Source organism: Pongo abelii, chromosome 11, assembly GCF_028885655.2.
Source record: "Pongo abelii isolate AG06213 chromosome 11, NHGRI_mPonAbe1-v2.0_pri, whole genome shotgun sequence".
NCBI classification, from domain to species: Eukaryota; Metazoa; Chordata; class Mammalia; order Primates; family Hominidae; genus Pongo; species Pongo abelii.
The window spans coordinates 74656894-74682870 of record NC_071996.2 but is presented as its reverse complement, the minus strand read 5'-3'; the positions used below and the strand labels follow the sequence as shown (position 1 = coordinate 74682870).

The window sequence follows — 25977 nt, the reverse complement described above, 5'->3', positions numbered from 1 at the left end:
CAAGCGCGCCGTCGGACCAATCTTCCTTTCCCATACAATTTAAAAGCAACAGAGCAGAAAGCAAACACCTTTGATTGTCTAGGGAGACCACAGTCCATGCATCCTCCAGGACTTTAAATTCAGGGGATCCCTCCGTGATGATTGGCTCTGTGAGGGGAAAAATATTTACTGCAGTCACCTCATCAGATTCTTGTTAAACATTGTTTCCGGCTGATTATTAAAAAAGAGAAGTTTCTCCTCCCTCCCCTCAAGTGCTTCCCCCACAGGCTCATGTTGTCATCTTGCAAGGGTTGATAATTGATGTTGCTTACATAGTATACTACAAACTAAACAGTAGGAAGAGGAAACACTACGCCATTCAAAATGTATGAAGTTGCCTAGTTCGTAATTTTTTAGAGAAAGAAGGGCATTTTAATCAAGCTTTAATTAGGACCCCGTGGATAATAACCACCCAAACACCAGTCCCTCTTATAAATACCAATTTTTAAAAAAATATTTAAATTTTAAAAACATGCTCGAGATGTTCATTCATCAGCAAATAACAATTTTCTTATTTCACTCTAATTGCTTCTCCATTAAGTCCCACAGTCAGAAACAGGATGCCTTTACGGCCCTAGGTGACTGGAATTTGGTGGTGATACCAATCACAGGATCAGCCAGGAACAGGCCACCAGAGAGCACATGCCACTTGCTGACAGGGAGCAAGGGACATAATCGTGTCTAGTCACTGGGTGTTAACGAAAAAACAAAACAAAACAAAAAATGCAACACCACATTATGCTGGTAACAGAATTAGAGTTTGGATGGCTGCCTTCTCCTAAATGTGTCGGTAAGTATCTGATTTAGGAAGATGGGGCTTGAGGATATTATTTAATTAGATTTCCAGTGCATCCGAATTATTTCATTACACTGATTGGCTTTATCGGTCCTTCACCGGACTGCCGGGCCTAGGCCAGTGGCAAAAGCTTCCACCAGGAGCTACGCACTCGGAAGAGGAGCTCCATTTACCTATAGTGAATGCCATGCCCTCCTCCATGGGTAGATCATTGTCATTTGCTGCAAAACAAAAAACACGGCGGGGGGGTGAGAATAGGAAATGGGGAGGACAGAAAAAAACAGATTACAGGGGTCAGGCCCCTTTAAAAAAACTTGGTCGTTTTATTTCTCTTCTTTTAGAGAAGGAAAGGTGGAGATTTCTGGAGTCCTGGATAGTGACCAGGAGTTAAACACGGGGCTACTGGGCCTGAGTCTTTGCATTATCTGTGCTCTGGGTCAAGACTCCCCCAGAAGAGTTTTCCAAGGCCTGGCAGGGGCAGCCTGTGTGTTTCAGACACATGTCAGGCTTCCTCTCCCCCTCTCCCTGTCCCCCAGGCTACTAGGTCTCCCAGCCTACTACTGGGTCCTGGGCCTTGCCCACACCCCTCACTTAAAGAGAAAGAAGTCCTGGGGAAGGATGCAAAGGAGGGCAGCCTCCTTTGGTGCAGGTTGTGGGGAGCAGGGGCCTGACTTCAAATAGTTTCACTCCAGACATTGGCGCCAGGTAGGGCACAAGGCTGACAAGCCCTTTCTGCACTCTCACCTGAATCTCTTGAGCTGCCTAGGTGGGGGCTCTTTGGTCCAAAGAGGGTTGGGACTTGCTGGGTGTCCAGCGATCCTCCAGGGCGTGGGTCCCAAAGAGTAGTCCTTCTACGGACCAATCAAGTCCATAGGGGCACAGGTCAAGGCCCCAGGACCAACTTTCCTTTGGTCCCTGTCCAGGTGTGGACCTGCCTTGTGGGTGCTCCACTGAGCTGCCTCCTACCTCAACCCAAATCCTCCCACCCCTCTGGGCCCACCCCTGTCTTCTCACTATAGGGTGCACACCCAGGCAGTGAAAAACAGGAGATTCTGGGGAAGGAAGACAAGGGTGGGCATAATCTAGAAATCACTAAAGAGTACATGCTGCTAAATACATCAGCTGTCAACGCTGTGTAGGATGTAATGAAGTTTAACCACAACAGTCAGCAGCTAGAAAAGGGGGTAGAAAAAGAAAAACAGAAAACAGTCATATGTGCATGCTGCTGGGACATTGATGCAGTGGCGTTTTGTTTTCAGTAACTTTTTCTACACAAATATCCCTTGTGCCTTCCAGCCATGCACCCTTCAGGAGAAGACAGAGAGCAAAATAAACCTTATTTTGGGATTGAGACAGCTGGGCTCTAATCTAGTAACACAGTAATGTCCCAGTTAAAATTAAGCAGACCCCCTCCCCGCCCCCTGCACACAAACACACACTCAAACACAAGGTTGATAATGCAGATTCAAAGTCAGAGGAAGAGCTTCAGGGGCAAAGCTGCCACATCTTGATCTCTGATCAAGAAACAGCCTCCAAATGAACTTTCTTACCATGATGCCAAATTTCTGGATGTCCATGAAAGTAAGATCCTATTCCATGTCCCACAAAATGTGGACAGACTTGCAAACCATTCTGATGAGTTATGTGGCTTTAAAAGTGACCAAAAAATATTTAATTAAATTAGATACGTTTTTCAGGCATACTAAGATAAAACAAAGTCACTTGAAAATATTCTCTGAAAAAGAAAAAGTCAGTAATATTTAGAGTCAGATAATAACATTCATGAGTTTTCATTATGCTGTAATAATTTTAATTTTTGCTGTTGCTTGCAACCACTCTCTTTGGATATATGAAGAAAGAAGGTACATTTCTATCTAACACAGTTGTTTGAGTCATTTACCTTTGTACAGCATTCAAACAAAGCCACTTTTAGACAACAAATGAGTGTGTATACACACATAGTGATTGCCATACATAACCAGGATATATGTGCATATAATGCAGGTCATAAAAACCTGCCTGGCTTTTTTGAGGTTTCACGAAAAGACTATAAATTACTCCTGATTGGGGAACCAAATATAAAACAAATTACAATATAGAAATATGACTTTCTACTTCTATGGTTCCCTTTTTCTGCTCTATTTCAAAGTGTTGTACATTTTACCAACAGGCACACTCACATGAAAAGCTCAATCTACTTTGTCAATATTCTTGAAACACTCCAAAACCGTGAGATCATTTGAGAGTTCCATTCAAGACCTGCACCATTAACAAAATTCATAAAGAACGCTTTTTAATCACTAGGATGCTTAAGATAAGCTAGTATTGTGATTCCCAATTCTTAGTGCTTCATTAGTTACTTCATTACTTGTATGTGGAGAAGTACATTGCATGCACTACATTAGTTACATGCAAATGTTTTACATTCCATCTGAAACCAAGCACACAGACTCCAATTCTAAAATCTTCATCTACAAGACTGAAAAGTAGTCCTTGAAATCAGCTGAACATGTTTATTTTGGGGAGCATCAGACAAACAAGAACATATATACTATTAAGAATTTATATTTTCATGTGGACAAAGAGCAAAATGCCCCTAACCCTAACACTAGATTGGGATTTACAGGACTACTATTTCAATTATTAACAGAACTAAGTTTCTAGATCTCAAACTAGAGTCTCTAACAGACTCTAAGTTTAGTTTAACATGAACCCACAGGCTTTCAGCCAGCATCTTTATGGCCATTCATGTTTACATGTTTTTCTAAATAATTTTAACCATCCCCAGACTTGTAAGATAGCTTCACTTAGACCAGGATGTCACTATAACCAGCAGATGGGCAGCCTCTTATTCAGATTTAATTTTGATGTAACTGTTAGTGCAGAAATAGGTAAGCTATACATATGTTGAGGACAGGAATGGTAAGTCAAGGTTTTTATCTCTTACGTTGTACTTTATGGTTATTTCTGTGGATCTTTGGTGGGCAAGTATTTCTATTTGGTGTTTCCCAAGGTGTTTTTATTTGTGCCACACAGTTTCTGAATAAACACTGAGGATGAAGAGTGAATACAGGGTGGAAGAAAGATGATTAAATAGGACATAATAATCTAGATTTTTTTTTTTTTACAGGAAGTTTCTCCTTAAACCTATAAATTATGTTAGTTCAATCCCAACAAACCTCAACGATTCTAAGAACACTCAATATAAACTATTCTATTTTCTCTTCTAAAAAAAAAATCTAGGTTCCTTTTTTTTTTTTTTTTTTTTAAGGATCCGGCTGATTGGCAGGCATCACGGCTACATCTTAAATGTGTATTACAATGGCAATCTTCATTTTAATTTCCGATGAGAAGAGAGGAAGAAAGCCCACTCTGAAAAAACACTTGGGGTCCCTCCCCCCATCATACCTCTCGTTCCTCTGCATAAAAGAAGCTGTGCAATTACTAGGTGGCTAAAGATATCTAAGAGCATTCTCCTACAACAATTTACTCTGTGGGTCCTGCTGGAACTTCTGGCTCCAGGAGTATCATAGAATCTATGTGTCATGGATGCAAAGGTTAGAGGATTTCACAGCCAGGTGGAAAGAGGAAAAGAACAGGCCAAATATCCCCCAGTTCCCTGCTTGAGCACATCTTAATGCCTGACTCTCAGGAGCTGAGTATACACTCCTGTTCGCTTTGCAGAGTATTTTCCTTTTGGATTGGTAGGTGGTTTTTAGCACTTACTGGAACTAAGTCAGATAGAATCTCATTAATATTCCTAATTACTGTTTAAAAGCATTCCCTTTCTATTATTTTGGAATAAATGGGGAGCACAAGATTACTTACCTGATTGTAGGGTTTAAATCCAAATTCACAGAGACAATCCAAGTGACCAGTAGCAGCAAATTTCACTCCTCTAATATGAAAGAAAGTACTGGTAACCCTAACTGTGGCATGGGGAGTTGGAGTGTGTCTGCACCTCTTGACTGGCATGCTGGGGAAAATGGAAACAGCAGGGCAGGCAGAAGCACCCAAGTGCTCCCAAACACCAGTCACCACAGGCCATAACCCTTTTCTGTGCACAAGAGTTTTCTTGCCCTGGACATTTCACGGATAAAATCTGTCTTCGCTCTGCTGAAACCTACTGAAAAGAATTCTCCTGGTAGTAGATCTTCTGATCTTCTCTAACTAAAAATCCTTTAAGACAGTGTGACATCTGCCCATGAACCCAAGCACACTTATGATTTGAGGCCTTTTATATGGAATATTTGGAGAGGGAGAGGAGGATGCATAAAGGTTGTTTATGAACTTACTTTCCTATTATACTGTCTTATTACAATTCATGTTGCAGTTACAGTTTATACATGAAAAAGGTATCTCTTTTAAGGAATTTCATCTTGTGACCATTTTCTTTAGTTTAATTCCTTTTCATGAGGCAGATATACTCAATTTAAATGTCATCTAGGTAAATTAAATTTCTTAATACTTTTCAACTAGTTTTTTGACTAAAAATACATTCCCCAAGAGGACAGAGGAGTACTATGTTTAAGTACATGCTGTTATAAAGAAATAAAAATGCACACGAAAATAGATTTATTGCCAATTTTACATTAATCCTATAAACAGCACTAATCTCCAAATAGTCACATCTCTAATAAATGATCTCAAATGGCATGCTATTTCATAAGTTATGAAATTTTTCTTTACTCTTTCTAGATATTTATTTTAGGCAGTAGTTATGAATGAAGGAATGCACAAATCCAGGGATTCCTTCTAATGAAAAGGAATGTTTAAATACAATTACTAATATTTTTGAAAGCCAACAACTGTTTTCCAAAAAAGTAGTACATTTTTTTTGTTTCAAACCAGATCACAAATTACTGTATTTTTCTTACAATAGTGCTGAACTTTTATTTGAGGTTTTCTGTTTCTGAAAAGCAGACATGATGGATTGAAATAAAAGATAATTTATTGCAATGCTTACTTTCATGTGCAGAGAGAAGCAGTATAATTGTAATTTACAGTAGCTGTCAAGAAAAATCCATCACAGATGACATTAAAATGACTTATTTTGCCTGAGCCACTTATTGTTTAAATGTGCGTAATCTAATAGAAAGAGATTATTTTTTAAAAATCTGCTTTATATTGTTCCAAATTAATATCAAAACATATAGTTATGAATTAAACATTAAAAACCATTTATTGATACTTTCATCATGACATTTACAAGTTTAAATTATTTTTGATTGAACTGTCACATATTTATGATGCATGAATCTACACATTCACAATATACTCATATGTACAGATTGTATAATCTAGAGATAATTATAAAAATACAGATTTAGAAATATTTTAAAGCAAATGGAGGCACAGTGAGTCTAGTAACATTATGACCTAAAGATTACTAGACATTCCTCACAAAGCAAAAGGGCCCAGAGAGAACTCTTTCCATTAAAACATTTTAGCTGATACTTCTTCAAAGACTTTATCTTCTTTAGGTTTCAGAGGAGAATTCCAAAATTTCCTGTAGAGATCTCAAGGTTTTTGATAACATAATACTAATACAAGTTGCTTGTTCTACTGCTAGTGTATCAGTAGAGAGAGGCTATGCAAAAGATGGTGAATATCTTAAAATAAACAAGACCGAGTTGAAAGATGTTTGTAAACCTTTGGTCTGTAATGATTTCAAGTACTTTTGGCTTAAAGGTAAATATGGTTTGTTTACTTATTCCCCTAAGATTTTGCCAGAATAAGAAAAGGCAAGATAATAGGTGTCCAGAAACACTGCTTTAACACATCAGAACAAACATACGTTAGAATCGGGGCCAGTTTCCTTTCTAGTGGCAGACATAAACCATCTAAATAATGAAATGTATTAGGGTACAAGTAAAAAGTTCATTGTCTGTTATTTTCCACATAGTTTTTTTAAGTGCAGTTGTTGGGACTGATCTGGTTTTCAAAAAAGCTTGTACATGCAAATTCATACTTTGTGAAAACTGACCTTTGTATCCAGATAGCTAAAATCCAATGTCACTTTCAATTCTACTCTTCTTCTTCTTCTTTTTTTTTTTTTTAATGTAGCTAGAATTAATGTAGTGAATATGTAATGAAATGCATTATCCTGCATGGAGATTTATCAGATTTTCCAACTGAATGCTATGCTTTGCTAGTACTAGCTGGAGTTCACCTGCATGTTGGTGTGGCGTGTGGCTCTTTTTTGTAAAGAGTTAAGTCGTACACAAAAAAAGGGAACAAAGGTCAGCACCCAGCCGCCACTTGAATGTGAGATTTTTCTTTTTATTCCCCTTGATGTATACTAGGCTCTGTGTTATTAGTCTTAATGATGGAAAATTGTAGTGTTGATACAAATCTTTTTTTCAAAGTAGTAGGCGGGAGCTCCATTTGTTAGTAAGTTTTTTTTGTGACTAAAAGCCATGGACAGTACATTTATGTAGCAGTAAAAGGCCTAGATGCTCTTTCCATAGCAGAGCTAATTATTCCTACTGTGACCTTACTGATCTAGCCTGTTCCTAGTACATCTCATCTGCACGCCTGTTCCTCTGTGTAGATGGTGTCAGAGAATATGAAAAACCCTATAATGAAACCATTTTCATGATGGAGAAAGGCTACTGGAGTTGCACTTGCTACAAAGAGGCTCAATTATATGAGTAATTGTGATAATTTTCTACATTCATAGCCTTCAATGGGGGAAAAAGAATGAGAGCCACAAAGGAAAATTACTTTAACAAGAAAGTACAGAGAGTAAAAATGGAAGAAGAGACAAAAAGGGGAAAAAATAACCAGAAAAAAAGTTTAAAAAATAGATCTGGAGGGAGGAATAGCGAGACAGGGAGAACAACAGAAATGCTCAAAAGCCCATGTGCAGCTGTGTTGCACAATTAAATTGAATTTTTTTTTCTGCAGTTGATGAATGTGACTACTGCAAATGTGCCTCTGTAGTTAGCTATCATTTGTTGTTCCGTGACAGGAAAAGGATAATTACCTCTCAGAGAGAATCAAAGGCTGACATGCCCTTTAGACACAGCCATGAATGCAGAGCTCGATAGAATGCTTGAATAAGAATCTAGTGTTCTCTGCCCCCTTCTACTGAAGAATAAATTTTGTTAAAATGCAAGAGCACCACCAGTAAATTTGTTGAACCCTAGGTGTTCAAAAATATGAGGTGCATCTATCGACTCATCCCATTTGCAAAAATAAAACTGCATTTTGAATTCATTTCTATTATATTCATGGACAGTAAGATAGTGAGATATGCATTAAATTTCTTTTCCCAGTAGGGGTCTGATTCAACATTTCCTATGAAAGAACAGAGAGACACTATCCTTTTTTCCCAGGCTAGTTAGCCTATAATTTAAAACTGTCAAAAACACAATTTTGTTCAAAGTCTTCAATAAAAGCTTCTCAGATATAACCCAAAGAGATTTTACTAAAGTTTGATTGAGACACTGTTACAATATTTTTAAAGCCATAAATACATTTAACTGATATTTTACTGGCTTTTTTCTTAAAGTATTTGAAGGCTTACGAAGAAAAAAAGGCAGCATCTTTTCAAGGTGACTAAGCCTTCCATCCTTTAGACAAATGGGAAGTATTCAATGGTTCATATTAATGAGAACAGTACTTTAAAGGGTACTGATGTGATCATCTTTAACAGAATGCATTACTTTAAAATGAAAACATATATTCGGCATGTCTACTTCAAAACAGTTATGGGGGAAAAAAGACCTAAAAGTAGGTAACAGATTATAAAGAAAAGTCTTAAATTCAGAAAATACACATACACATACACTCAAAAAGTAAGGATAGAATACTCTGTGAAAAATAAACAACGGTTTACAGGAAAAATGAACCAGACAAAAAAAGAACAGAAGATCACCATTTCAGGCTATTTGTTAATCTACCAATTTGAAAGGTAAGGCTTGCTTGAACTAACACTTTATTATCTTCATATCACAGGAATACATTTTACTTCATTCCTTTATAAAATTTAGTTTTTCTCCTGTCTTATTAAAAATCCCAGGGTTGAGATGCTCATCCCCTTCTTAGGTACTCCCTTCCATATTTGATGTGATTTTGAATAAAGGGAAACTATAGACCAGTATGTCAAGCTAAAACAAAAGCAGCCATGTAAATATTGCTTGCTCCTTCTATAAGTTTCTTTGCTGACCCTGGTATAATTCATTTTTATAAAATCTTTTTTTTTTTCAACTCAGGGAACAATATTGCAGCCTGGCAGTTCACATACTGATATCAGACTGAAATGATGGTTCTGAATCATAAAACATGTCATCAACTTTATACCAAGCCACCAATAACCTTTGTACCATTTGCCAACCCTCCCTTTACTTGTCAATGTAAGGCTTACCTGATTGTGTTTCCAATTACAGAGAAGGGAGCCCCTGCTCTGCAAGCTGCAATTGCTTCATCTCTACACCTCCTGGCAACCTCCACTAACTTTTTACCACATTCGTCCACATTGCCCACCAAAAATGTTTCAGAGGTGTCTCCATGGTAGCCATTGTAATAGACCTAAACATAAGGAGAAATTTAAAAATATGACCTTGTTTAAAAATCTACTTTCCTAAAGTATACATTGTATTCATTTATGTATTTAGTAGACTCATGTGTTTTTACCCTTCCAGAATTATTCATTTGCCTCTCAAAAAAAGAAGAAATAGATATATTGAAACCTTGCAGAAATTTAAAAGATGAAGCCATGCAATGATATTGCAAAATTTAAAAACAACTATGTTAACTAGTATGGTTATTTCAGCATTATGATGAGCAATACTACTGTAATATTTTGATTCCTCACTTTATTTCTGAGAAGACAAAATTATATAAGCAAAAACTAGTAGCCAAAGACCTTGATCTACAATTACCACAATAGGTTTAGAGAACCAAGAAGTATTTAACATAGTGAAAAGTTTCTTCAATGTCATGAAGACTTACTTGATTTTGTATTTACCAGTTCTACATTTGAAGTGATATATAATGACAAGAAGAAGTTAGATAGACATGTCTGTATTATAACAAACAAATAGAATTCAGTTCTAAGAATTGAAGTGGTTCCATATAGGAATGAAATGTGTTACAGAAAAATCCTATGTCTAGAAGTGAAATCTTAATCAAATGTTCCAGACAGCCGAACGTTAACAGAAAGCACTATATATGGATATCTAAAGAATTAGAATATAATAAAACAAGCTTAAAAGCACAATTATAGAAAGTATAATTTTATCAGTCTTCAGTGATTCAGAAGCCAAGTAGGATCTTGAAAGATACCAGATTCATTACAAATCAATGATAACCAAGCACTATAGTAAATATAAAAGGCAGAGGCGACTGTTTGGATACTGATCCTTTGATGTAGCATGGAATTTGCTACTTTGCATAAATTTGTCCTATCTAATTATTTTTCACATTTCTCTTGCTCATAAGGTAGAATGTAGAAACTGTTATAAAAAAGATGTTTATCTGAGCTTTCAGTCTGTTGTGATACCGAATTAATGTCTTAAATCTGTATACTACTCTGCATTTCTCAAAAAATGCTCTCATATTCTGTGAAGGAAGAAAGAAAGGCCTTTATTAGATCTTCAGTTTATAATTCAGGAAACTGAGGCACAGATAAGTAACTTGTTTAAGGTTGGTGGCGGAATATAGAGGTAGATTCAGGTTAATATGATGGATTATTGGCTTCTAATCGAGTGTTTTCTCTACTATATCAAATTAATTACCTTGCAACAGAATAGTGTTTTATACATTTACTCCCACTTACAGTCTTTTACAATCCAGGAAAGTACGAGTTTTTATTTTATACACTTGGCAGTATTTCACTTTGCTTCATAGGTTTTACAATTTTGAAATAGTTTGAATGTTAATAATGAAACTATTAAAAGTCTTCAGGAAACTTAGAAAAGGAATAGAGTATTCTCTTTGGACACATTGGAAACAGTAGGGAAGAGTATGCTGATTTCATTCAAAAATTCAAATTTTTATATTCTTGTATTTCATTCAAAATACAAGAATACTGTTTCAAAATACAAAATACTATTTCATTCAAAATACAAGAATATAAAATTTGCTAATATAGGCGTAGTCAAGAAAATGTATAAATGAATGTTTATATAACTGCTTTTTAAGTAAAAATGTACTATTTAAAAAAATCTTTATTCATCTTTTCATATTACTTTTTCCTAGCTTTGAAAACAATTACTTGAGGCTGGGTGCAGTAGCTCACGCCTGCAATCCTTTGGGAGGCTGAGATGAGAGGATTGCGTGAGACCAGGAGTTTAAAACCAGCTTGGGAAACATAGTGAAACCCCATCTCTACAAAATTAAAAAATTAACCAGGTGTGGTGGCACACGCCTGTAGTTCTAGCTACTTGGGAGGCTAAGGTAGAAGGATCGCTTGAGCCCAGGAGTTCAAGGTTACAGTAAGCCATGATGGCACCACTGCACTGCATCCTGAGTGACAGAGCAAGACCCTATCTCCGAAAAAGAAAAAAAAAGAAAAGGAAAGAAAGAAAAAGAAAAAGAAAGGAAGGGAGGAAGGGAGGGAGGAAGGAAGGAAGGAAGGAAGGAAGGGAGGAAGAAAGGAAGGAAGGAAAGAACATCAAAATGACTATTTGAAACTGGTGCAGTGGCTCACACCCATAATTCCAGCACTTTGGGAGGCAGAGGTGGGCGGATCACTTGAGGTCAGGAGTTCAAGACCAGCCTGGCCAACACGGTAAACCCAGCCTCTACTTAAAATACAAAAATTAGCTGGGCGTGGTGGCGCGTGCCTGTAGTCTCAGTTACTCGGGAGGCTGAGGCAGGAGAATCACTTGAACCCTTAAGGCGGAGTTTGCAGTGAGCTGAGATCCTGCCATTGTGTTATAGCCTGGGCAACAGAGGGAAACTCTGTCTAAAAAAAAAAGACTACTTAAAAGATTCACTATATACAGAAATACAATACTTTTGAAAGTCTGTGGCAGTCATCTACAATTTCTATTTATACCCACAAACTAGTCTTGTCTTGTACTTTATTTATTTATTTATTTATTTATTGAGACAGAGTCTCGCTCTGTCACCCAGGCTGGAGTGCAGGGGCGCGATCTCAGCTCGCTGCAACCTCTGCCTCCCAGGTTCAAGCAATTCTCCCTGCCTCTGCCTCCTAAGTAGCTGGGATTAGAGGCTCCTGCCCCCACACCAGGCTAATTTTTATATTTTTAGTATTTTTAGTAGAGATGGGGTTTCACCATGTTGGCCAGGCTGGTCTTGAACTCCTGACCTCAGGTGATCCACCCGCCTTGGCCTCCCAAAGTGCTGGGATTTCAGGCATGAGCCACTGCGCCTGGCCCTTGTACTTCATTTAACAAATATTTATTGAGCAACTACTATTGACATCGCATTGTCTTTAAGAAAAACATTTTTCAGTTTTAAAGGGGAGAAGGAAATCTAATTTCTTGTGATGTATACTAGACGTCAATAATTCTAAGATGCAATGAGTATTTTCTGATAGAAATATAGGATCTGATAATGGAGTCCTTCACTTAATAAAATATTTTATAAGAAATATAATTTGTTAAGATATGGACCTATATGTTTCCTAGATTCCTTCACATTTCTAGACACTTGGAAATATTTCACTTTGCTTTATAAGTTTTACAATTGTGAAGTAATTTGAATGTTAAATACAAAACCGTTTATTAAGTATTCAGGAAACTTAGAAAAGGAATAGAGTATTTTCTTTGGACACACTGGAAACAGTAGGGAAGAGTAGTTGATTTCATTCAAAACATTAAAATGGTAACATTTCATGATAGGGTGACTAGATGAGATAATAGATGTAAAACCCTAAAATCAGGTACAATCCAAAATAAAAGTGTCTCATGAAAAGCACTTTATTTTAGGTATACTTCATAAAATACCTCCTTCCACATGATTCTGAATTGGAAAGATACCAACAGGACGTATGTGGTGCAAGTGTTCAAGCATTTTAAGTAGGACAAAATGATACAGGAAATCGCATCAGCAATAAAAGAATCGTTGGCTATCTCCTCATATGATTGATATGAAGAAAAAAGGTTGAGTTAACTTAAACAACTAAAAATCAGGCTGAATTCCACCACTGGATTCCTATTTTTATCTCATTCCCATTCCTACTTAAGTTTCATGGTCTAGATACTATTCTTAAAAACACTTCCTTATTAATAGAAACTGTATTCCTTGAATGTTGTCATTTCAACTAGTTCTCCTAAGATGTTTAAATTTTGTTTATTTATTTAAAATGTATTTGTTAATCATTAGATGTACAGAATTTATTTATAATCTACATAATCCAGAGGTATCATGACAAAATTCTTTAATAAACAGAAATGTAAATGCACCTATAATCCAAGTCTGAAAATGGTAAAAGGCTAAGAAAATGAGAAAAAGCTACATCTTGTACAATTTGAAGTCCCTATGTTAAATTACTTAGGCTTGTTACTTAAAAGAAAGGCTATTAACCATTTGGTGAAAACTTAAGTTCAGACAAAAAATCCACTCTGCTTACTTTGAGCACAAGGCTCTCTATACCAGAAATGGAACTCAACGTTACCTTCAGGGATTTTAATAAATCTAGGGAACACTGCTAGCAAAAGAGTTGCTGTCCAAATAGACTGACATACACAGGCCAATGTAGCCCCTAATGACAGAGTAAGATAATGACAGGCCCCACTCAAAATCAGCAGGAAGAGGAAGATCAATCTTGGCAGAGTGAAGGAAAAATGCTGGCTTTCTTCGTGTTAGCTCATCTCATACATATCTAGCTTCAGCAGCTGCCCAGTGCTGTGGTGCTCTGCGTTAACTACACAGTGGATCAATAACAATTACACCTTCTCAAAAACATGACACATAGCAGGATTGGGTTGACATTTCACTTAGGCCAACATTGATCTCAGTGCATCTGATTGCAGCCCTAAATTCAAGTCAGGCCTGGGTTTACTTGGAATAAACACAGAGTTAAAGACAAAAAAGGAAACCAGCTGCTTGCGTCTGGGTCTAGAAGTAAACAGCACTTCCACTGGTGCAGTTCACATTTTCAATCCACTCTTCCTGTTGCTACCAGCAATTCTGAAGTTGATCAAAGACAATTTTTTATATGATTTACTCACTGTGACATCAATGTTGATAATATCTCCATCCTGAAGAGGTCGACTAAAACGTAAACAGAAAAAAAACGGTGATAGACAGATCTCAATAAAAGGAAAATAAAAATAAATACTTAATGACTACTATCACAAATCCAATGGGATGCAATGATAATTTGGAGTGAAGGAGGACTACACAGGATAACTAAATCTAATCTTTAACTTATTTCAAAAGATGCACTTAATTTGTTACCTTAATTTTGCCAAGAACCAAAACAAGAGTTGATAAGAAAAATTTGCCACATTTGGATTTTTACCACTTATATGATTAAAATCTAAGAAGTAAAAGACATATGTAATGCACAACCCCCATTTAGATTATGCACTGCTTTAACAAACATTAAATGGTTGTGTTGTATCCATTTAGAAGTAAAATACTTCAAAATTTCTGTTTTATCATAATCAATTTCAGAAGTTTACCGGTGGGTTTCAATTGAATGATAGTGTCTTTCAACATATGTTACAGATCTTAGCTTCATGTTTTAGTTTCCAAAGGAACAATATGTTATTAAGAACTGAATACCTGTCAGGAATACCATGACAGAGCACGTTGTTTACAGAGGTACAAACAGATTTTGGAAAACCTCCATAGCCTAGAGGTGAGGGATAGGCATTATGACTGATGATTTCCCGATGAACAAGAGCATCTATCTCTTCAGTTGTCATGTCAACCTAAAATGTTAAATAAAGAAATTGTGCAGCAACAATTGAAGACATTTCTTGTATTTATCAACTATGCTGTAGCAACAGTACTTCCACGTGAGACTGTATAAATTTACTATGATAAACTTATGGTACAACATTTGAATTAATTATGATTAGTGTTAGAATCCTCAACTGTGCCTTGTGGACAATCATTTCAGCATATGATGGTGTTATGGACCATTAGGAAATAGAAATGTTAAACCCTATGATCCTCTAAATCATTTGTGAGTCATTAAATGACATAACTCCCTTTTGGCCTGAGGATTTCAAAATTATGTTCTTCGGCAATTCCTTCCTCTTTCTCAATGGTTGGTGCCCTAGGCTACCCAGCGCATATGAATAAATGCTCAAAAGGTTCATCAGTTGAACCTTGAAAAGCTTGAAAAGTAGGTCAACTCGCATCTTTTTATCTCAGTAAAACATTACAGGAGTTTTGCAGCAATGGCATAGAGATTATGGTTGATATTTAAAAGAGTGAGTCTAATACAGTTTGTAGAGATTTGATTTTAAGTTATCTTGATTTCTTTCATGTCTAAGTAAATAAATGTATTTTTAAAAATATTTTTTCCTTACTAAAGGTATTCCAAACTAAATTGCTCCCAAACTAAAAGAAAACTGAAATTGAGTTTTATAAGTATATGAAGACTATTTCCATAAACTCCATAAACATAAATAAAATTCTAAAACAAAAATAAAATCTTTTATTAAAAATTAACCATTTCTTCAATAATTTTCTTCATTTTGTATATATACATTATGTTTGGCCGTTTTGTAAGTTTATTACACAGAAGATATGGTGAGTGATTTTATCTTTGAGTCTCACTTCCTAAATTCTGCCCACCTTTTGGCAGAAAATAGGCTCATATTTTTCTTTTATAATCCTTATATAGAAGGGTGCTTCAGATTATTGTGAAAGAAATAATCTTTTTTTTTTTTTTTTTTTTGAGATGGAGTCTCACTGTGTTGCCCAGACTGGAGTACAGTAGCATGATCTTGGCTCACTGCAACCTCCACCTCCTGGGTTCAAGTGATTCTCCTGCCTCAGCCTCCCAAGTAGCTGGCACTACAGGTGCCCGCCACCATGCCTGGCTAATTTTTATATTTTTAGTAGAGGTGGGGTTTCACCATGTTGGCCAGGCTGGTCTTGAACTCCTGACCTCAAATGATCCACAGGCGTGAGTCACCGCGCCTGGCCTAAAAGAACTAAATCTTGTAGTAGGAAGTTGTATATAATTACATTGCTATATTACCTACAGCTTTGTGTATGTGATCTGATCTTTCTTTGCAGGGCAAATGCAAGAAAATAGGAGACAAAGGACAAGGTAGAGCAAATCTTCAGGCACACAGAAATAATGTGGGGAGTAAAAGCTGAAACTACAGGCAGGAGTAGGGGGGCAAAAATCAAAGCTGTCTGCCATTGATCAACTTGGATAGGTTGACGGAGACCAAAGTATCTCTAGAATTCTGCTAGTTAAAATTGAATTTGGATTTTAAATTACTTCTTGAATAAACACATAAAATAATAAAATTCCTTTTCCCCATCCCAAGGCTTTACTTAATTTTTAAAAACAAATTAATTTAAAACAAATAAATTTTTAAAACAAATTAGATGTCAACCTAAAAGAAGAGTTAAGGAGAAGGAAAAAAAGAGGAGTGTTTGTTGCCCCTTATGTAAGTCGTTCTGAGGCTTGGTGAGACGCCACCTTTAAACTCTTCCCAGCCAAGAGGAGGACGTGGCGGGCCAGCTGACAAGCCTGACGAAGCCCTTGAATCTGATCTTCATTCTTAACTTCTATGCTGTCTCCCCAGTCTGGTACAATGCCTGTCGTCACATAGTCTGGCTTCTTTATGTGCTTGAGGAAAAAGGATTGAAAACGAAGATCAGAACCCAGCGCACGACAATGGGATCATTTTTTCAGACACAGCCTCCTGCTTCATGGAGCTCTGCCCTTCCTGCCGGAGCACCGACCTCCGAAGCTAGCACAACAGACCCTCCAGGCTGCCCCCAGTTCCTTCCCCTGCCCTTTTGAACTTAACATTGCCTGTTAGTGCTGCCTCTGGATGGTCTGTTAACCTTACCATGCTTTGAGTCAAACTGGACTGAAGTAGACTTCTGGTCAAAACAAACAGTAGTTTTCTCTTTTTCCTCCTCCCAACCCAGTTAGAAGCATATTCACCATTGATGAAAAATAGCACCAAGCTTCCAATTCACCAAATGGTTAATTAAGAGCACTTTCATCTTCTTAACACAAAAATATAATTTATGCAAAAGATAGTTCCCAACACCCTCTCCAAATGAATATATGTAAAAAGGCTGACTGTCAAGTTCCCTAAAGCCTATTACATATACACTTTTCTTACATTTTGCAACCATACTTACACTGAGACACTAAAATAAAATGAAACAAGTTTTATTCTTCAAGTACATAAAAATTACCTAGAATATTTCCATTATTTGTCAAGAGTAAACAAAAAGCCACCCCAAAACTCAAGATGTGCAACCCTGATCACTTTTGCAGACCATTCTCCACCATGGGCAGTATTCAGGAAATAAATATCATCTTACACACAAAGCTTCTTTCAGTCCCAAGGTTTTGCACAGCTCTTTACAAACTATTTATAGTTTATAATGCATTACAAACTATAAGCATTGTTGGACAGTCCACAGTAAGGCTCCACAGCAGTTTGGGACAGGAAGCTGAGGGAGATAACACTCTTCAATTGAAACATCACAGCAGCTCTGGATGGGCTGAGGTTAGGGCTCTCTTCTTTGTGAAGCCTGTCCTGCAGGAGTTACAGGTTTTCACTTGCTCCCCTGTTCAGATGGGTTTTCTGACACAGGTAACACTACTGCCTGGTTTGCCACAGCTGAGCTCCAGAGGAACCTCTACTCTCCCACAGCTACACCACAAATGCCCACAAATGCTCACCAGGTCTCCCCCAAAGAGCCTGTGTTCTTGTCTCCACTCTGCTCTGTGATCTGGCAAGGTTATAACTTGCAGGCAGAAGGGCTGTTGGGCTGTCATGCTGAAATTGACTGAAATGGCTAAAACAATACAATTCACCTCACCAGAGATTTCTTTTTCTTTTCTTCTAAGGAAAAAAGTGTCAATTTTATGACAAATACCAAATTCTCACTCTCACTGTGATGGCCAGGCCAGGGGATACATCCTGGTGGCCCTTCTGTGTCACTGGCCTTTGCCATAAAAGTGGGCCACTCACCTTCAGAAGTATAACATACTAAATATGGGCTCGCTGTAAACAAAGTTCATAAAAGGGAGAAAGCAGATGATTTTTGTGACCAATCTATATTTCTTTAGCTATTCTCCGTCTTCCTAAAGGGCTCACTCGCACAACTCCTTTTATATTGCATTTTGAAAAATGGATAGATTGCCTTTCCACAGAATTGCAATCTCTGAAAAAAAAAAGCCAAGGCTGCTCTGAGACATATTTTATTTAATTTAGTCTAAAAGACAATTCAAAGACACCAGCATCAATAACAAGGAAAATGTAAGAACAGGCTTAAAAAAATCTAGTATGTTAGTTTTAAGTAATCTCTTTTGAATCATCACAATTTTATAGTCAACTTTTTTCTCTAAAATAGTTAGAAAGCTACATACATATAGTTTTATCTTCGTGTTAGAAATTTAATATAGAAAATTTCATGTTAAAAATTTTAATTCTAAATACTCTAAGCAATTGAAAGCTTAGAGCTTTGTTTTAAAAAATTAATGCTATAGAACTGCAGGATATTAAAACTTCTCAAATCACAGTTTTAGATCACAAACCTAGTTTGAAAATTAAAACCCAAATGGCTCAGAAATCAAAGGTGCAAAAATATTTGATGGCTTCTGCAGTCAACTTTTATCTTGGCTGGAAAAAGCATGAGATAATAGGCAATACAGTACCTTAGGAACCGGATGAGCTGAAGAAACTGCAGCCGGCAAAACTATACTGTGTGAAATATCTCTTTGTCTCCGAAAAAAGAAATTTCTTCTTTGTTGACTGCTTGACTGCTTGTGTAAGTAGATAGGATTGAGTGGTGAAGAGAAAATTCTATGAGAACCTGTGAGCAGAAACAGACATATTTTAAGTAAAAAACCAACCTAACACAGTCCTCCACTTTAAGATGTTGTGGTGTTGTCTATTAAATCATTATTCTAATACCTTATTGACTGAAAAAGGAAAAGCCCCAAATAGAAAGGAAAGCAGTGGTATTCTGAGTTCTAACACAATAGTAACACAGCGTATTTATTAGCTAATACTATGTTTACATAAATGCGTTACAATGGGAAACTCTACTCTAACGGGAAACAAACATAGAAACATCTGCTAAGCACCAGGTCTGTAAAAAGAACAATTTCTGCTGGAATACCTTATGTGGCAATGTCCAAGACGACCCTAGATTCAGGGCACTGTTTTGATGGCTTTATACTCTGTAAAGCCGTTTTCCTTTCAAGAATCACGGACAAATTGCCAGCTGCACTTTTTGCCCTCCATAGGATTACTACTCTGTGTTAAGTTCACGTGCAGTGAGGCATTATACTGAAATTCATTGTGATGAATGTTCAAGTCAGATAAAGACTAAATAGCAAAAATGTAAGTATAACACTGAAAGAAAATGAATATAGGGTTCAAAGTACTCACAACAGGAATTTAGAAATATCTATCAAAATTTTAAATGCACATATCCTTTGACTCAGCAGTTCATCTCCTAGGACTTTATCCTGCAGACACTATGCAATGATGGATGAATGAAGATGTACCCTCATGGCAGCATTATTTGTGGTAGAAAAAAGTGGGAAACAACTCAAATGTTTCCAAATAGGAAATACCAGTAGGGGACTGATTAAATATATTATGGTATACTTACAGAAAATTCTGGAGCTATTAAAAAGAATAGGCTAAATCATCATCTCTATGTGTTGATATGGAAAGAGGTCACAATAATATACTGTTAGGAAAAAAGTGAATGCTTAACAAATACATATAAAAAGCCCATTAATGTAAAAGGAGCTTATACATTTATATAAGCTTGCACGTGCCCATAAAATTTCTGGAAATTGGTATTTGTAAACAGTGGCTCTTTCTGTGGCATGTGGTAGGGGCTAGAGGTAGAGAGGAAGACTTTTTTTTTTTTTTTTTTTGAGACAGGGTCTTGCTCTGTCGCCCAGGCTAAGGCACAGTGGTGCGATCATGGTTCACTGCAGCCTTGGATTCCTAGGCTCAAGGAATCCTCCCACTTCAGCCTCTTGAGTAGCTGGAACCACAGGCACGTGCTACCATGTCTGGCTAATTTTTGTATTTTTTGTAGAGACGGGGTCCTGCTGTGTGGCCCAGGCTGGTTTTAAACTCCTGGGCTCAAGCGATCCTCCCACCTCGGCCTCCCAAAGTGTTGAGGTTACAGGAGTGAGCTACTGCATCCAGCCAGGAAGACATTTTGATTCATTTTATTTTATTACTTTCATATTTAGAACAATCTTTTGTTTGTTTGTTTGTTTGAGACGGAGTCTCACTCTGTTGCCCAGGCTGGAGTACAGTGGCACGATCTTGGCTCACTGCAACCTCCGCCTCCCAGGTCCAAGCAATTCTCCTGCCTCAGCCTCCAGAGTAGCTGGGACTGCAGGCGCGCACCACCAGGCCCGGCTAATTTTTTTGTATTTTTAGTAGAGATGGGGTTTCACCATGTTGGCCATGCTGGTCTCAATCTCCTGACCTCGTGATCTGCCCGCCTCGGCCTCCCAAACTGCTGGGATTACGGGCGTAGCCACCGCGCCTGGCCAGAACAATAGTTTTAAAAGTCCCCAACAGGTCACAACTACATGGCAGGGGTCAGAAAACTACAGCCCAAGGGCCAAATCTGGACTGCTGACTGTTTTTATACAGCACAAAGCCTAAAAACGGTTTTTACATTTATAAATGGTTGAAAAAAACTTTTTAACCCAATATTTTGTAATACATGAAATTCAAATCTTGGTGCCCATAAATAAAAGGTTCATTGGACCATAGCTACCCTCATTTGCTTACAAATGTCTATGGAGGATTTTGAGCTACAGTGGTAGTTGAGTAGTTGTGAACACATGTTCCACAGAGCCTAAAAAATGTACTCTTTGGCCCTCTACAGGAGACATTTGCTGAATCCTGGTCTAGAGCAGTAGTCCTCAAAATGAGGTTCACAGACCAGCAGTATAATGTCACATAGAAAAAAGATGCAAGGCTGGGTGCGGTGGCTCACGCCTGTAATCCCACACCTTGTCTCTACTAAAAATACAAAAATTAGCTGCGCATGGTGGCGCGCGCCTGTAATCCCAGCTACTCGAGAGGCTAAGGCAGGAGAACTGCTCGAACCCGGGAGGCAGAGGGTGCAGTGAGCCAAGATTGCGCCACTGCACTCCAGCCTGGGTGACAGAGCAAGACTCCACCTCAGGAAAAAAAAAAAAAAAAAAAAAAAAAAAGAAAGAAAAAGAAAAAAGATGCAAATTCTTGGGCCCCTTATCGATCTACAAACATAGAAACTGGTGATGGAGGCGGGCAATCTGTGCCTTAACCAGCCCTCAGGGTAATCCTGACGCACACAAAGCTTGAGAACAACTGGCCTAGAGTAACATTTCAGCTGTGAAACATAATGAAAACGTGAATTGCAGGTAAGTATTGGCTTCAAAACTCTGGATCTCTAATTGACTTGGGGAAAGGCACTGATGCAAACAAACCGCAATGGTCAGTGATTCTGGGTGATAGGTTTCACTCAATTATGTCCCTCCTTAAAGAGGACTGCAATATTGTTGAATCTAACTTATAGAGGTGTTTTTGGTACTATTTTAAACAATTTCAAGCACTAGACAAAATGTCAGTAATATCATTTCTTTAAAAAGAAGTTACAAAACTCAGGTACAGTGGCACATACATGTAGTCCCAGCTACTTTGGAGGGCAGCTGATGTGGGATTGCTTAAACCCAGGAGTCTGAGACCAGCTTGGGCAATAAAGCAAGACTCCTGTCTCTCTAAAAAAAAAAGTTGCTTGATAGAGGCAGGTACGTATTCTGTAAAGCTTTTAAAGTATAATATTTCCCTAATGACAATATCACCAACCCTAGTATTGTCAACTGATATATGAGGGACAGGGTAGTGTCCTAGGAAAAGCAGATAGTTGGAAGGCAGAAGCCTGGACTTTTGTTTCAGCTCTACCACTTATTAGCTGTGTGGCCCTGCACAAGTTTCTTCATTTCAGTCTCAGGTGAGAATTGAAATAAGAAATGTGAAAGTGTCTTGCATTTAGAAGATACCCAATAAATAATAATTCTTTCAAGAATACATAAAAACCTGTAATCCCAGTGCTTTGGGAGGCCGAGGTGGGAGGATTGTGAGATCCCATCTCTACAAAAAATAAAAGAATTAGCCAGATGTGGTGGCTTGGGCCATCAGCTACTGTAGTCCAGCTACTCAGGAGTTCAGCTACTCAGGAGGCTGAGGCAGGAGAATCACTTGAGCCCTGGAGCTATGATCACTGAGTTATGCACTGAGCTATGATCACACCACTGCACTCCAGCCTGGGCAACAGAGTAAGATCCTGTCTCAAAAAAAAAAAAAAAAAAAGACTGCATAAAAAATAAAGTGGGAAAGAAAACATGACCTCCAGTATAGTTTCTAATACTGAACACTTATTATGTCTCAATTACTGTACTAGGCACTTTACATATGTTAGCTCATTAATCTTCACAGAAACTGTATGAATTGTGAACTGTTATTACTCCATGTAACAGGTGAAGACACTGAGGCACACAAAGGAACATGCAGTAAGTGCCAAAGCTGAGAGGGAAAGCAGGCTAAGTTGCCTCTACAAAATGTATTACTTCTCTCACAGGCATGAGAAAAAACAGGAGCTAAAACACAGGGAAATACCCAGAAAATTGAAAAGGCATCACAAAACTATTGTTACTACTACTATTAAGTTATTTTTCCAAAAGTGGTGATGGGTTGGCTTAATCCACCCACTACCTTAAGCCAAGCTGCCTTCGCTGACCAAACACACGCTTTGGGGAGGTGGCTGCCAGAACTATTAGTTGGACAGTCTGTGGATATGAAATGGAAAATTTGGAAAGACTCAGGTGGACTCAATCTATGATTCCACCTCCCTAATTGCATTGCTAGACAGGACCACATATAAGACACAAACTCACAAGTGTTTCTTTTCTGAGGAAAGTATTATAATTACTATTAATAATGATAATGCTAATATAAATAGTAATAATAACAGTGGTTAAAATTTAATGGACACTTAGATTAAGCTCAGTGCTAGGTGCTCTACATACATTACCTCTTACCAGCTCTGTCATTAGGCAGGTAGCTGTTAACATCACTGCTTTATAGATGAGGAACTAAGGCTCACAATTCTGGTAATCAATGACCAGGCCCCAAGCTTAATCCCGTAAGTCCAAATCCAGGGCTGTGTCTGCCATTCCAGTTGCCTCTCAGCAGTGTGCAGGGGCTCTATGAGTTCTATTAGCTAGTGTGTTTTGTTACATAATGTATTCTTTCAGGGAGTGGATTTCAAGGTCAGTTTTTTTTTTATCATGAAAAATGTAAATATCATGTAACTAGTTAGCATTTAGAATGAAGACACTTTTCATGAAAATTCTTAGAAATGATTCAGTTGGGAGGCACTATGGTAGTGACAACAGCATGAGCTTGGAGGTCAAACAGGTGTGAGTTACCAAAACTTCTGAGACTCATTTTCTTCACTATTAAATGGGAGTAGTAGTGCTCGCTCTACCACGAGCTGATGTGAGCATTTGCTGAGATAACATAAATAGGTAAACCATCTTTTAAAAAATAGGTGCTTCATAAATTCTTCGTTCTTTTCCTTTTCCTTCTCCATTCTTCAACATGTTTACCTGTGGGGTCTCTAAATGCCTTCATTCATTCAACAACTACTTAATGAACTCATTGCATGTGCCATGCTCTGGATTAGAGAATTCAGTGGTGAATGAGGTGACAAGATCCCTACTCCCAGGGAGCTTACATCCTTGTAGTGGGAGGCAGACAAATCAACAAATGCATTTGATTACATCAGACAGTGCTATGCATGATGAAAAAAGAACCAAAGTGGCACAGCATGGGACAGAAAGTTCTACCCCTGGTCCTGCTAAGAGCTATGTGATCTTGAGCAATAACAATAACAGTGGATGCTGACTGACCAAGAGCTTACTGGTGCCAAGCTCGGTGCTGAGTACTTCAAAGACATTACCCTGTGAGATGCAGAAGCTCAGTAAAATGAGAGAGTTGGGCTTCACAATCTTTGAGGTCCCTTCAGCTCTGAAATGTGTGCCTTCATTCAGCACCATCTGACTGTCATGCTACATCCCAGGAAATGGGAAGATGTAGCCTCTGATCAATTTTAGGACTCATGAAGATTTTTTTCAATGTGGTTGATTACACAAAAGATCATCTTTATCAGCGTTATCAAGTTCAAGTACATAGTCATTATAGGGGGAATCTTTTCTATGTACTTAAACTTGAAGCATGAAGTCATCAGGCCTCTACTAGATATCTGGATGAGGCTTTTGAGACATTCACTTTTAGGATGAACAGTGTTGCCAAGGTACCTGTCCTGCCAAATGACAGCCTCGCTGCTGAAAAGATGCAGACACACCCACACAAGACTGGATGGTTCAAAACGTCAGGAACACAGCCTGAACATATCCAATCTGTTGACAATTATGGTTCTACACTGTATTCAGCAATTTCACTTTCATAAGACACTTTTGTATTTGAAACAAATTCTTTTCTTTCAATCTGATAAAAGACATCCTTACAAATGTTATCACAAGGCAACAGGATAATAAGGTGCCATACTGTGTTTATTCCACTAACTACTCATTACAAATGATTCCATCTTTTTATTAGAAATAAAATACGGTGTTTTCACAGGTGAAATGAAGAAATGGGCATAAGTCATGGTACGTTTAGAAGATAATGGTCCTCCAACTAGCCTGGCAAAGAAAGAGGGGCGGGCCCTCAACTTTGTTTATCACAATATAAATAAGTAGTAAATTTTCTAAATGCAGAGTGAGCAAAATTGAAATCCCCAGTATCCATTATATTCAGGGTCACAGAAAGGATACCCGAACTACAGTAACTAATGTAGATCAATGTAGAAATGGTCTCTTGAATTTCCTATATAATTCATTTCTTGACAAAAGCACTGCTGATACCTTATAACTACATGTAATTTCCAAATTGCTACCACCAGTGTTACAACAAATTTGATGCATGATGACCATCTTCAGAGACAGAAATGGTCCCTCCGTCTCCCACACACTATCATTCATTCAGGATTCACTGCACACTGTGTTTTGGTAAAGCTATTTGGGGAAACAAGACTCAGGTGTGTACTAATTACTACAAGGGGCAAGTGGACTAATCTGATGTTTTTAGAGACACCAGTGAGAAATCACCAGAAACCTCAGGGGAGTAGGAGAGCCCAGAACAGTGAGGAGTTGCTTTGTACTAATTTGATCTTGCAAGAGATGATCGTAGTATTGTTACTGTTGATGACCTAACAGCAACTCTATATAGGGTTTTCTTAGGGAGTAAATCTACATGTTATTTGTTATGAATACTAGAATATGTACTGTTATCAAAGGTAATAATAAGAATTATTTTTAGTGTTACAAAAATTCTATCAGCACCTAGTCTGAGTTGAACACTGAAAATTATAGGCAACTGCTTCCTGCACTCCATGGAAGAGCACACTGTGCAGCCTGAACATCTCTTGAAATTGCTCTATGTCCTCTGGATCCTGCAGCACATTTTTTCATATTTAAAATTTATATTTGGAATGTAAATCTAGGTTATGGTTTTAAATATTTTCATATTCAGTAATAACATCCATTTCTAAAAGCTGCATTTTATTTTCCTTTATAGGTTAAGTCTGAAGGTAGGATTATAGAATTCAAGTATGATGGAGGGAGGAATGCATTTTATTTACTTATTTATTTATTTATTTATTTATTTTGAGACAGAGTCTTCTTGCTCTGTCACCAGGCTAGAGTGCAGTGGTGTGATCTCCGCTCACTGTAACCTCTGCCTCCCGGGTTCAAGTCATTCTCCTGCCTCAGCCTCCCGAGTAGCTGGGATTACAGGCGCCCATCACTACGTCCAGCTAATTTTTGTATTTTTAATGGAGATGGGTTTCACCATGTTGGCCAGGATGGTCTCGATCTCCTGACCTCGTGATCTGCCCACCTCGGCCTT

The 25977-nt window shown here is 37.8% G+C and overlaps 1 protein-coding gene across 1 annotated transcript in view; it reads right to left on the bottom strand.

Moving 5' to 3' along the window:
• METAP1D (methionyl aminopeptidase type 1D, mitochondrial) overlaps nt 1-25977 on the bottom strand; it is an 82818-nt gene that overhangs the window by 2158 nt on the left and 54683 nt on the right. Inside the window, exons 2-9 of the mRNA XM_002812588.6 lie at nt 18633-18790; nt 16428-16577; nt 14543-14691; nt 13984-14026; nt 9207-9370; nt 2386-2483; nt 1009-1056; nt 69-147 (exon numbers count right to left, since the gene is read on the bottom strand). Coding sequence (XP_002812634.2) covers nt 69-147; nt 1009-1056; nt 2386-2483; nt 9207-9370; nt 13984-14026; nt 14543-14691; nt 16428-16577; nt 18633-18790 — 889 coding nt within the window. The remainder of the gene's footprint in view (nt 1-68; nt 148-1008; nt 1057-2385; nt 2484-9206; nt 9371-13983; nt 14027-14542; nt 14692-16427; nt 16578-18632; nt 18791-25977) is intronic.